General features: G+C 52.7%; 1 protein-coding gene across 1 annotated transcript in view; it reads left to right on the forward strand.

Moving 5' to 3' along the window:
- The window catches only part of DVL3 (dishevelled segment polarity protein 3), a 20,619-nt gene extending 15,794 nt beyond the window's left edge, over positions 1 to 4,825 (forward strand). Inside the window, exons 14-15 of the mRNA XM_027875411.1 lie at positions 3,952 to 4,170; positions 4,270 to 4,825. Of these exons, the coding sequence (XP_027731212.1) occupies positions 3,952 to 4,170; positions 4,270 to 4,700 (650 nt within the window). The 3' untranslated portion in view covers positions 4,701 to 4,825. The remainder of the gene's footprint in view (positions 1 to 3,951; positions 4,171 to 4,269) is intronic.
- Positions 4,826 to 10,429: the final 5,604 nt, after the last annotated feature.

The raw sequence follows: 10,429 nt of genomic DNA on the forward strand, positions 1-10,429 counted from the left end.
AGATGGTCTAAGGGTGAGACTGACAAGAGGTGCTGCAGAGGTGAAATCAACAGGGCTGGACCATAGACTGGATATGGGCCTGAGCAGGGCAGAGTATGAGATAATGAGGAGCTCAGGTTGCAAACTTGGGTGACTGGGAGAATGGTGGTATCTGAGACAGTTATAGAGAAATCTAGAATAGGGGAGAGTTTGGAGGGAAAGAGTGATTTCAGTTTTAAAGTAGTTAACTTTAAGATGTTTAGGAATGTCCAATAGGCAGTTGAAGTTGTGAGTCTGGACGTCATGAGAGAGGTTAAGACTGGCTTAGTGTATCTGAAAATCATCAGCATAGAGATGATCATTGAATTCCTAGGAGCTGATGAGATAACAAATAAGATAGTATAGTGGGAGAAATGGTTGTGATTTAGATGAAGATCCAGCAAAGGAGACAGAAAGAGCAGTCAGATAGGTAAGAGGAAAACTGGGAGAGAGTGATGTCCCAAAAACCTGGAGAGAAGAGAGTACCATGGAGGAGAGGGTGATGAACAGTGTCAAAGGCTGTAGACGACAGGAAGGGTGAGGACTGAGAAAAGACTGCTGGATTGGGCAATTAAGAGACCACTGGTAACTGTAGAGAGGACAGTTTTGGTTGAATAATGGTTTTAAGCCAGACTGTATGGAGTTAAAAGAGTGAGATAGAGGAAGTGGAGGCACCTTTTGTAGACAGCCTTCTCAGGAAGTTTAGCCACAGAAGACAAGAAAGATATGAGGCGATAGAGGGGATGGATGTATCAGGTGAGGCTTTTGAGGGGTTGGGGGAGACATGGTCATGTTTCAGTCAGTCAACAAACATTTATTAAGCACCTACTGTATTCAAGGTACTGTGGTAAGTGCGAGGAATATGAAGGTTTGTAGGCCATAGGGAAGCAGCCAATAAACAAGTGGAGACGGAGTATAAATGAGACAGGAGCTAATCTGCTGAAGAAGATGGGGTGAAAGGGGATCACTTGTGCATGTAGAGGGGCCTTGGCAAGGAGAAGGACCACCTTGTCATGTGAGACGGGGACGAAGGAGGAGAGAGTAACAGAAGGCATCTGCGTGACATGAGATGAGGGGAGAAGGAGGACTTCACGTCAAAGGGCCTCAGTCTTTTCAGTAAAATATGAGGCAAAGTCCTCAGCTGAGAAGTGAGGAGAAGGGAAGCCATGAGAGACCTGAGGAGGGATGAGAAGGTTTGGAAGAGCTGCTGGAATGAGTGGGAGAGTGAGTTGAATTAGAGGATGTAAAAGCAAGAGCCCACTTGAGGTTATGTAGCATAAATTTGTAATGTACTCAATCAGGGCAGTTGAATGATTTCTCTAGTAATATGTGAACAGGAGCAAAGGCAGCAGATATCTGGGGTGATCCAAGGCTGAAGCTTGGTGGGGCATCATTGGGGAGAGAGTAAGGGGGCAAAAGACTTAGAAGAGGCCAGTGTAACTTTGAACTGCTTCACCAAGAAGTCAATTCAGGGAAGGGAGGAGAGTATAGCCAGTGCAGTGGTGATGATGGAATTTTCCTAAGCAACTGAGCTGACCATGACACCCCCTACTCAGTAAACTCCAGGAGCAAATACAAAATACTCTTTTGGCCTTTGAAGCCTTTCATAGCCTGGCACCCCCTCCTACCTTCCCAGTTTTCTCATACCTTACTCCTTGACCCTTTCCACCGCTGCCATGGACTCTGTGATCCGGTGAGACTAGCTTCCTAGCTCTTTTTGGGACAAGACACTCCATTCCCCAGCTCCAGGCGTTTTCCTGGCTGCCCCCCATACCTGGAGTGCTCTTCCTCCTCATCTCCATCCTCTGCCCAATACAAGTATGCATTTTTTTTTTGAAGTTTTCAGACCCTACATTAAGAGGCCTTGTCCTAAATGGTCATCCCTACATTTTGGGAACTAAAGATCTGAGAACTTTAAAGGGTGAAACTCATAGACTTATAAATTAACTTGGAGCTGAAAAGGACCTTCAAGGTCATGTGCCCCTTCATTTTACAGATGGGGAAACTGAGGCCTAGAGAGGGGAAAGGGGTCCTGCTAACAGTCATACAATAGTGGAGTAAGTTTGTAGGATTTAGAGCTGGGAAGGACCTTTGAAATCATATCGTCCAACCCCTTGTACATGTACTTGTAGATGGGAAACAGAAGCCTAGAGAAGTTAAGTGACTTATCCAAGGTCACATAGGCAGGAAGTAACAGAACCAGGAATTGGAACTCAATTGGAACTCAAATCCCATTACCCAAATGCAGCGGGGAAGGGTAATCCAGTTTGGTGGGGCAGGCAGACTTAGTCCATGCCTTTCTCCATCGGGGTAAGTCTCCCTGGATCATTCAATCAATCATTCAATCAACATTTATGGGGGCAGCTAGGTGGCGCAGTGGATAGAGCACTGGCCCTGGAGTCAGGAGGACCTGAGTTCAAATCCAGCCTCAGATACATAACACTTTCTAGCTGTGTGACCGTGGGCAAGTCACTTAACCAAAGCCAACAAAAAAACAAAAAACATTTATTACAGGATGATAGAGCCTGAAGAGGCCTCAATCCTCTCATTTTTCAATTGAAGAAACTAAGGTAGAAAGCATCAGAGGCAGGGTTTGAACCCAAATCTGACTCCAAACTCAGTGCCCTAACCATTGCACCATGCTCCATCCGTCAAGGAACGGTGACTTTTGAGCTGGCCTGTGCACTGCTTCAGGATGGTTTCTATAGGAGAGGAAGAGGGCATCCTCAGTATAAGGAAGAGCGTGAGCAAAGTCCAGAGGGAGGAATCACTAGTTAAGTACCGTGTGCCAGGCACTGTGCTAAATCCTAGAGGTACAGAGAGGCAAAAAGCAAGCCCTGCCCTCAGGGAGCTTACATTCTAACCAGGGAAACAATGGGCTGAATATGTAGCTACATAAAAGATATAGACAGAGTCTGTCAAGGTAACCCAGAAGGGGAAGGTGTTGGGGGGGGGGGGGGGGGGCTGCTTGTACGAGGACTTACTGAGGCCCCGAGAGCACTGGGTTTGGAGTCGGAGGTTGAATCCCAACTTTGCCACTTACTGCCTATAGGCAAATCACTTTATGTCTTTGGGGCTCAGTTTCCTTATCTGTAAAATAAAAGAGTTGCTTCAGATGACCTCTGAGGACCCTTCTATTTCTATATCTTTCAAAATTTTTTTGGACATGGCCAATACAAGATTTCATTTTGCTCAACTATACATGTTTGTAACAGGGATGTGGTTTTTCTTGCTTTCTTAATGGAGTGTGAGGAGGTGGGGAAGGAGAGCAGTGGGAGGGAGGAAAGGCAGACTTTTAATGAGTAAAAGCTTTTTAATTGTAAACATTTTTAAATAAATTGAAATTTTTATTGAAAAATAACATTTTTTAAAACAAGAATCAGGAAAAAAGACAACTCTAGATCTGTGATGGGGTTAGCTAGGTGGCGCAGTGGATAGAGCTCTGGGCCTGGAGTCAGGAAGACCTGAGTTCAAATGTGGCCTTGGATACTTACTAGTGGTGTGGGCAAGTCACTTCACCCTGTTTCCCTTAATTTTCTCATCTATAAAATGAGCTGGAGAAGGAAATGGTAAACCCCTCTAGTATCTTTGCCAAGAAAACCCAAAAAAGGATCATAAAAATGACTGAAAAAAAGATCTTTGATCCAAAGCCCCTTACCCTCCTTGGGCCTCAGTTCCCTCAGGTGTTAAATAAGACGGTTGTGTTGGATGGCCTCTCTGGTCCTCTTCAGCTCTAAAGCTGAGTCCTGTGCATTTTCCGGCTTGTCTGGAATGTACACAGTAAGGCAGGACACGGCAAGTGCAGGCCCAGCCTTGAGGGCCGTGCTGTAGAGGGGCCCTTGGAGGCCTTGGAGCTGAGATGTGAGGTGGGGGGGATGGAGGCAGGGGTGGGGGCCAGCCCCTGAAGCCCACTCTCTTGGTTTTCCTTTGCAGACATGGCTAACTTGTCCCTGCACGACCAGGACGGCTCCAGTGGGGCCTCAGACCAAGACACCCTGGCTCCTCTCCCACACCCCGGGGCCGCCCCATGGCCCATGGCCTTCCCTTACCAGTACCCACCCCCCCCACATCCCTATAACCCCCACCCCGGCTTCCCGGAGCCAGGGTATAGCTACGGCGGTGGGGGCAGTGCGGGCAGCCAGCACAGTGAAGGTAAGCTGCTCCTGGGCCCTGGGGTGGGCGGTGTGGCCAGACAGGGGCTCCTTCCTGGGATCAGACCCTCACACCTCCCCCTCCCCATTCCCCTATCAGGCAGCCGGAGCAGCGGTTCCAACCGCAGCGGCAGCGACCGGCGGAAGGAAAAGGACCCGAAGGCTGGGGACTCCAAGTCGGGGGGCAGCGGAAGCGAGTCGGACCACACGAGCCGAAGCAGCCTGAGGCGGGAGCGAGCCCCCAGCGAGCGCTCGGGCCCAGCCGCCAGCGAGCACAGTGTCCGCAGCCACCACTCGCTGGCCCACAGCCTCCGCAGCCACCACACGCACCAGTCCTACGGGCCCCCGGGGGTGCCCCCGCTGTACGGCCCGCCCATGCTGATGATGCCCCCTCCGCCCGCTGCCATGGGCCCCCCCGGAGCCCCCCCGGGCCGAGACCTGGCCTCGGTGCCCCCAGAACTGACCGCCAGCAGACAGTCCTTCCGCATGGCCATGGGAAACCCCAGTGAGTTCTTTGTGGATGTGATGTGAGCGGTTCCCGTCCCTTCTCTAGCCCCTGCCCCATCCCCCAGGCCCCAGGGCTGGTGCCGTCACCAGTCAGCTGTTTTTACTTGTCTGGTAACTAAACAAAGGGAAATAAACTGAAGTGAACTGAACTGGGGGGCTGACCACTGGTGGGGGGAGGGGGAGGGGGCATCCTCAGGGCCGCTGCTGCCGCCGCCGCCTTGGGCCGCTAACCTACCTCCAGCCGCTGCCACCCATCCCTGGTTGTTCCCTCCGCTGGTCCCTTGCCCCCTAACCACGCCCTGGGGCTCCTGCAGCCCCTTCAGGGAAGCCTGGCTCCCCGTCCGCCCCCTACACCTCCACCAGGATCCCATGCTCGGGATTCCTTATGGGAATCTTCCCTCCCCATTCATGCCAACCCGAGTGAGTGCCGGCTCAGCTCCATGAATGCCACATCACTGGGTGCCACACATAGACCCTGGCAGCCTCCCAGAGTACACACAGAGACACACACATGTACACACAGATACATACACACACATTGGCAGCCTCACAGAGTACAGACAGTCACACAGATACACACACACACACGCACACACACTGGCAGCCTCAAGAGTACACACAGAGACATACACGCACACGCACACACACACACATTGGCAGCCTCACAGAGTAGACAAAGAGACACACACACACACACACGTTGGCAGCCTCACAGAGTAGACAGAGACATATACACACGCATGCATGCACACACACACATTGGCAGCCTCACACAGAGTACACACAGAGACACACACATTGGCAGCCTCACAGAGTACACAACACACACACACACACACACACACACACACACACACACACACACACACTGGCAGCCTCGCAGACTACACACAGAGACTACCCTGCAGACACAGACACAGGAAGGCAGACTGACCCGATCTGAAACCTGACAGGCACGGCCAATGCCTCCCTCGCTCCCGCCCCCTCCCCCCAAGGAACAGCCCCCTCCCTCCCCTCTTCCTGCCTGCAGCCTCAACCCTTGACCTCCTGGATCTGCTGCCATCCTCACTAACCCTCCCCAGGCCCGTGGAGCTTCCTATGCCCCCACCCCAGGCGGGCCCAACAGGCAGTGATGCCCTGGATGGGGCCTGGCCCTCCCATCTAACGTCCTGCTGCTACCGATGCCCGTGTGCTGGTTGCCGCCACCCCCATAACCCCACTAACCAGCAAGTCCTCTAGGCTGCCCTGGGCCTTAAATGTGTCTTTTCTTTCTTTGTTTCCTCCTCAACCAAGCCAAGAATTTCGGGCTTTTTGACTTTCTCTGAGCACCCAGCGTGGGGAGGCCCCGATCCTGAGGAGACCAGGAGTCCTGCCCCTCTTGCTCCAGCCACAGCTGTGGCCCCTCAGGGCTCCCCGAAGATGTCCTGTCCTACCTCCTCATGACCCCGGGGTCCCTCCTCCCCTCCCACTCATCCCAACATGGGTCGCACGTCTCAGCCTCTGGCAGAGTCTGGCTGGCGCTCGAGGGTACCCTGTCTTGGACGCTCTTTTCTCCAGGGCCTAGACAGTTTTTACATGTGACTCTGACCCAGGGCCGGTCCCCTCCACTACACTCTCTCCTCATGCTATCCTAGGCTCCGGGGCTGGCCCTGACTCCCTGCTCCTAACTCAGCCTCCAATGAACCCCCGACATCCTCACTCCCCACAATCACCTTTCCTTCTCTGAGTCAGCCAATAAGGGCCTGATTCTTCCCTTCTTACTCCCCAGAGGCCCTCCCTTCTGGGCTGGAATCCCAGCGGCCCACGAGGGCCTGTAAGCAACTAGAGGGCCTTCTTGGCTTCCCCTCCACCCTTCCCGCTACAGAGCAGGGCCCGAGAGCCCACCTGCCAGCTAGATTCAGGTGTCCCTTGGGGTCTCTGGCCCTTTCCCACCTTCAGGTTCTTTCACTATGTATGAATCTCGGTCATTTCTCCAATAAATGCTCCCAGGTACCACAGCTGATGCCCTCCCAATGAATAGCATAGGGTGCTATGGCTGGAGTTTCTGGAACCGGCACAGACAGATGAGGAAGGCGGGCAGCCCAGAGACATTCTTCCAATGAGTCTTTATTCTAGACATTTTTTCAGCTTCGTGTATAAGAATACCAAAAAGAATGCAAGAGCCAATGAATGAGTGAGTGAATGAATGAACGAATAGCATTTATTAAGTACTTTTGGTGCTTAAGGTACAAACACAAAATGAAGGCATTCTCTGGCCTCAAGGTGGTTACATTCGAGAAGGAGAAGGAGAAGACACATAGCTGTGACCTCAAGAACCTTGTAGTTGGCAGGACGTCACATACAGACATCATTCGGTGTAACAGAACCGACAGAATCCTGAGTGAAATTCAGAGCGAGAGACGCGGTCCGAAGGAGCCCGTCAGAGGAGGCTACCCAAAATGGCGGCCAGAGCTGGACTTGCAAGGATGCCTTCGGATGGGTGGGGATTTGGGGGAGGGGTGTCCAGGTGGAAAACACAGCCTGAAAGGAAGAAGAGTCAGGGTGGATTCGGAAACGGGCCTTCATTTGGCCAGAATGTGCCTCTTTTTTCTGTTTTCATCTTCTGGTCAGCAGCCCCCACAATCTCCCAGTCTCCCTGCTCAAAACCGTGGGGTTATCCCCAATGTTAAATCATGGGGTAGGGGATAGGTCACTGGACTCGGAATCCCACGGTGGATGTTTACTAGCTATGTGACCCTGGGCCAGTCATTTAACCCGTCTGCCTCACTTTCCTCATCTGTAAAATGAGGGGGCTTGACTCTGTGGCCTCAGCTTTGAATCTATGACCATAAGACCATTCGCCTTCCTTTCACCCCCAATCAAAGCTCTGTCGAATCCACGCTCGCACTCTTTCCCCCAGTGTCACCCCTTCTCCTTATTCCCACTGCCCCTACCCTAGTCAATCCCACGTTACTGGACTCTTCTCTCTGCCTCCTCCAGCTTAGTCTTCCCAGCAGTGACAGTATCATCTTTCTCACACATAAGTCTAGCCCTCTCACTTCTCTGCTCACACCTCTCCCGTGGCTCCCTATTGCCCACTGAGTCAAGCTCGTCTGGTATTCAAGATTACCCTAAGATCCAGCGTCGCCCTGGCTTCCCCCTCCCCTCCCCCCAGTTTCCTGCCCTCTATGTGCCTAATGCCAAACAGGACTCCGGACTGCCCTCGAGTGTACCCTGCCCTCTCCTGCCTCCATTCCTTTGCCCGGATGGGGCTTGGCTCACTTCCCACCCCTTCTTCCCAGAAGCCTTCCATGATGCTCCATGTTGGGGATCAGACTTCCCTTCCACTGTTAGTCAGCACTTCTGTACTACAGTGATGTGTAGTGGGGGGCATGGGGGGGAATAGCATTTATAGAGCACCTACCATGTGCCAGGCACTGTGCTAATTTAGAAACATTTTATCCTCACAACAGTTGTGGGGGGCTATTATTATCTTTGCTTTACAGTTGAGGAAACCGAGGCAAGCAAAGGTTAAATGCCTGGCTAGGAAGTGTCTGAGGCCAGATTTGAACTCCAGTCATCCTGCCTTCAGGCTCATTGCTGCCACAGTTGTTCTATCCCTCCATGAGGGCAGGGGCTGAGGTTTATTCAAACTTGACGTATCCCCACAATGCCTAGCACAGTGCCCTGCATTCATCAAGTGCTTAATAAATAAATGTTGAAGTGGGCTTTCAAAGGCAGATTTGGGGTCTCATGGGTGGAAGGCTTTGAGTGCCAGGCTAAGGAGAAATGAATGCTCTCAGCCTTTGGTGGGGGCGGGGGGAGGCTGGAACTGAAGCCTGGGCCTTCCCTCTCTGCATCTGCCCTGGAGTGGAATGGTCCCTCTGGCTGCATGCTGGTTCTAGCAGCCCGCTTCTGCCCATGTCCTCCCTCCCATCCCCACCTCCCTCCTTGGGTGGCAGATGCCTTTACTTGGGCTTCCTGGGGGCAGTCTCAGCCTAAGGGATGTGGCCTCCCCAGGCCCAGGAGCAGCCCGAGAGAACAGACTTCTTTCAGTTCTGAGCACAAACCACATGGGACCTTGGTGTCGGAGGATGACTGTCCTGGGTCTTCGAAGGAAAGAATCTGGGATTAGAGCTCCTGGCTCCGAAAAAACCAGAGTTGAGATTTCAGACCTCCAGTAAGTCTTGCTGAGGTCAAAAAAATCAGTCAGTCCAACAAACATGTCTTAAGTACTTCTTATGTACCAGGCGCTGGGGATTAAAAATAATTTAACAGTCCCTGCCTTCAAAAAGCTTTCATTCTATCAGGGGAGACAGTATGTGGGGTGAGGTGAACTCAGGGCACTTGGGCACCCTCCCTCTCTAGGCCTCAGTTTCCCTAGCTGTAAAGTGATGGTCCTTAATTAGGGTCCCTGCCAGCCCTGTGTCTCTAGTGGGCTTTTGCTGGCGTCTTAGCCCAGAACTAGAACTACTAGGGGTCTGGAGACCCCTGGTGGCCAGTCAGTCAGTCATTCAACAAGCATTGTTCGACAAAGACAAAACCCCCAGAACAGTCCTTGACCTCAAGGAGGTCCCTGTGGAAAAGCAGTAGGCAAGCAGAAAAATCGATACAAAATTATACACATAAAGTAAATACAAAGTCATTAGGGGATGCCCAGGAAAGCCGAGTCTGGAAGGGAGGAGCTAGGGATGCCAGGGAGAAGAGGGGAGGAAGAAGTACATTTCAGGGAAGGGGCACAGCCTGTGCAAAGGCTTGGAGGTGGGAAGTGGAATGTCATGGTCGAGGCAATTTTGGCCAGACCCTGAGTGCATAAAGGGGAATACTGTATATAAGGTGGAGAAGGGCTCCACAAGCCACCCAGAGTTTACTGTGTTGTCCTACGGACAAGAGGGAGCCCCAGCAGCTTGGTGAGCAGGGGAGTAACGTGGACCAAGCTCCACTTCAGGAATTTGGGGTCTAGAAAAGTTTGTCCTCTTTGTCTGTGCCAGGGTCGTGTCTGGAGGAATGCCTGCTGGTCAGGCAAGAGCCTGAGGGTGCAGCCCTGGACCGAGGGAGCCAGGGGACCTTCGGGTTCTTTCTCCGGGGCTGCGTCCACCTCTCCAATGAGACAGTGGGACTTGGATGGCCTCGGACTTTCCTCCCAGTTCCAAACCCATGAGTTTTCGGTTTTTTTTAAGGTCCGAGATGGGGATTTGAAGTAAAAGGACTTGGGTTCGAATTCCGCCTTGGATGTTCCCTGTGTGACCTTGGGCAATCAATCAACAAGCATTTTATTAAGCATCCACTAGGTGCCAGGTTCTTCATCTTTCTGGGCCTCAGTTTCCTCATCTGTGAAACGGCAGGGTAGGACTCGGGTGGCCTCCAAGGTCCCTTCCAGCCCTAAGCCCTGGATCCATGACCTCTAAAGCTCCTTCCGGCTCTTAATCCAGCCTCCCAGGGGAGTAGACAGGGAGGGACTTAGTCCGACTACATTTCCCAGCAAGCTCTGTGAAAAAACGGAGCGAAGCATGCTGGGAGACTCTTTTCCCGAAAGAGGCGAGGTTGGAGCGGGAAGGGCCCCCGGAGCCTGCTGGGAGCTGTAGTGCGGTGCAGCCTGCGCGTGCCCCGAGCCTGCGCCGAGGGGCCCGCTGGGAGTCGTAGTCCGGGGAGAGCTAACGCGCGTGCGCAGTGGGCCTAGCCGGGCGGGGTAGGCAGGCCGGGGCGGAGCCGGCACTGCGGTGAAAGCTGAGGCCGCGGGCGGGGGGCGGGCGGACATCTTGGGAGCGGCGGCG

The sequence above is a fragment of the Vombatus ursinus genome, unplaced genomic scaffold (genome assembly GCF_900497805.2).
Source record: "Vombatus ursinus unplaced genomic scaffold, bare-nosed wombat genome assembly UNPS02014808.1, whole genome shotgun sequence".
Lineage (NCBI taxonomy): Eukaryota > Metazoa > Chordata > Mammalia > Diprotodontia > Vombatidae > Vombatus > Vombatus ursinus.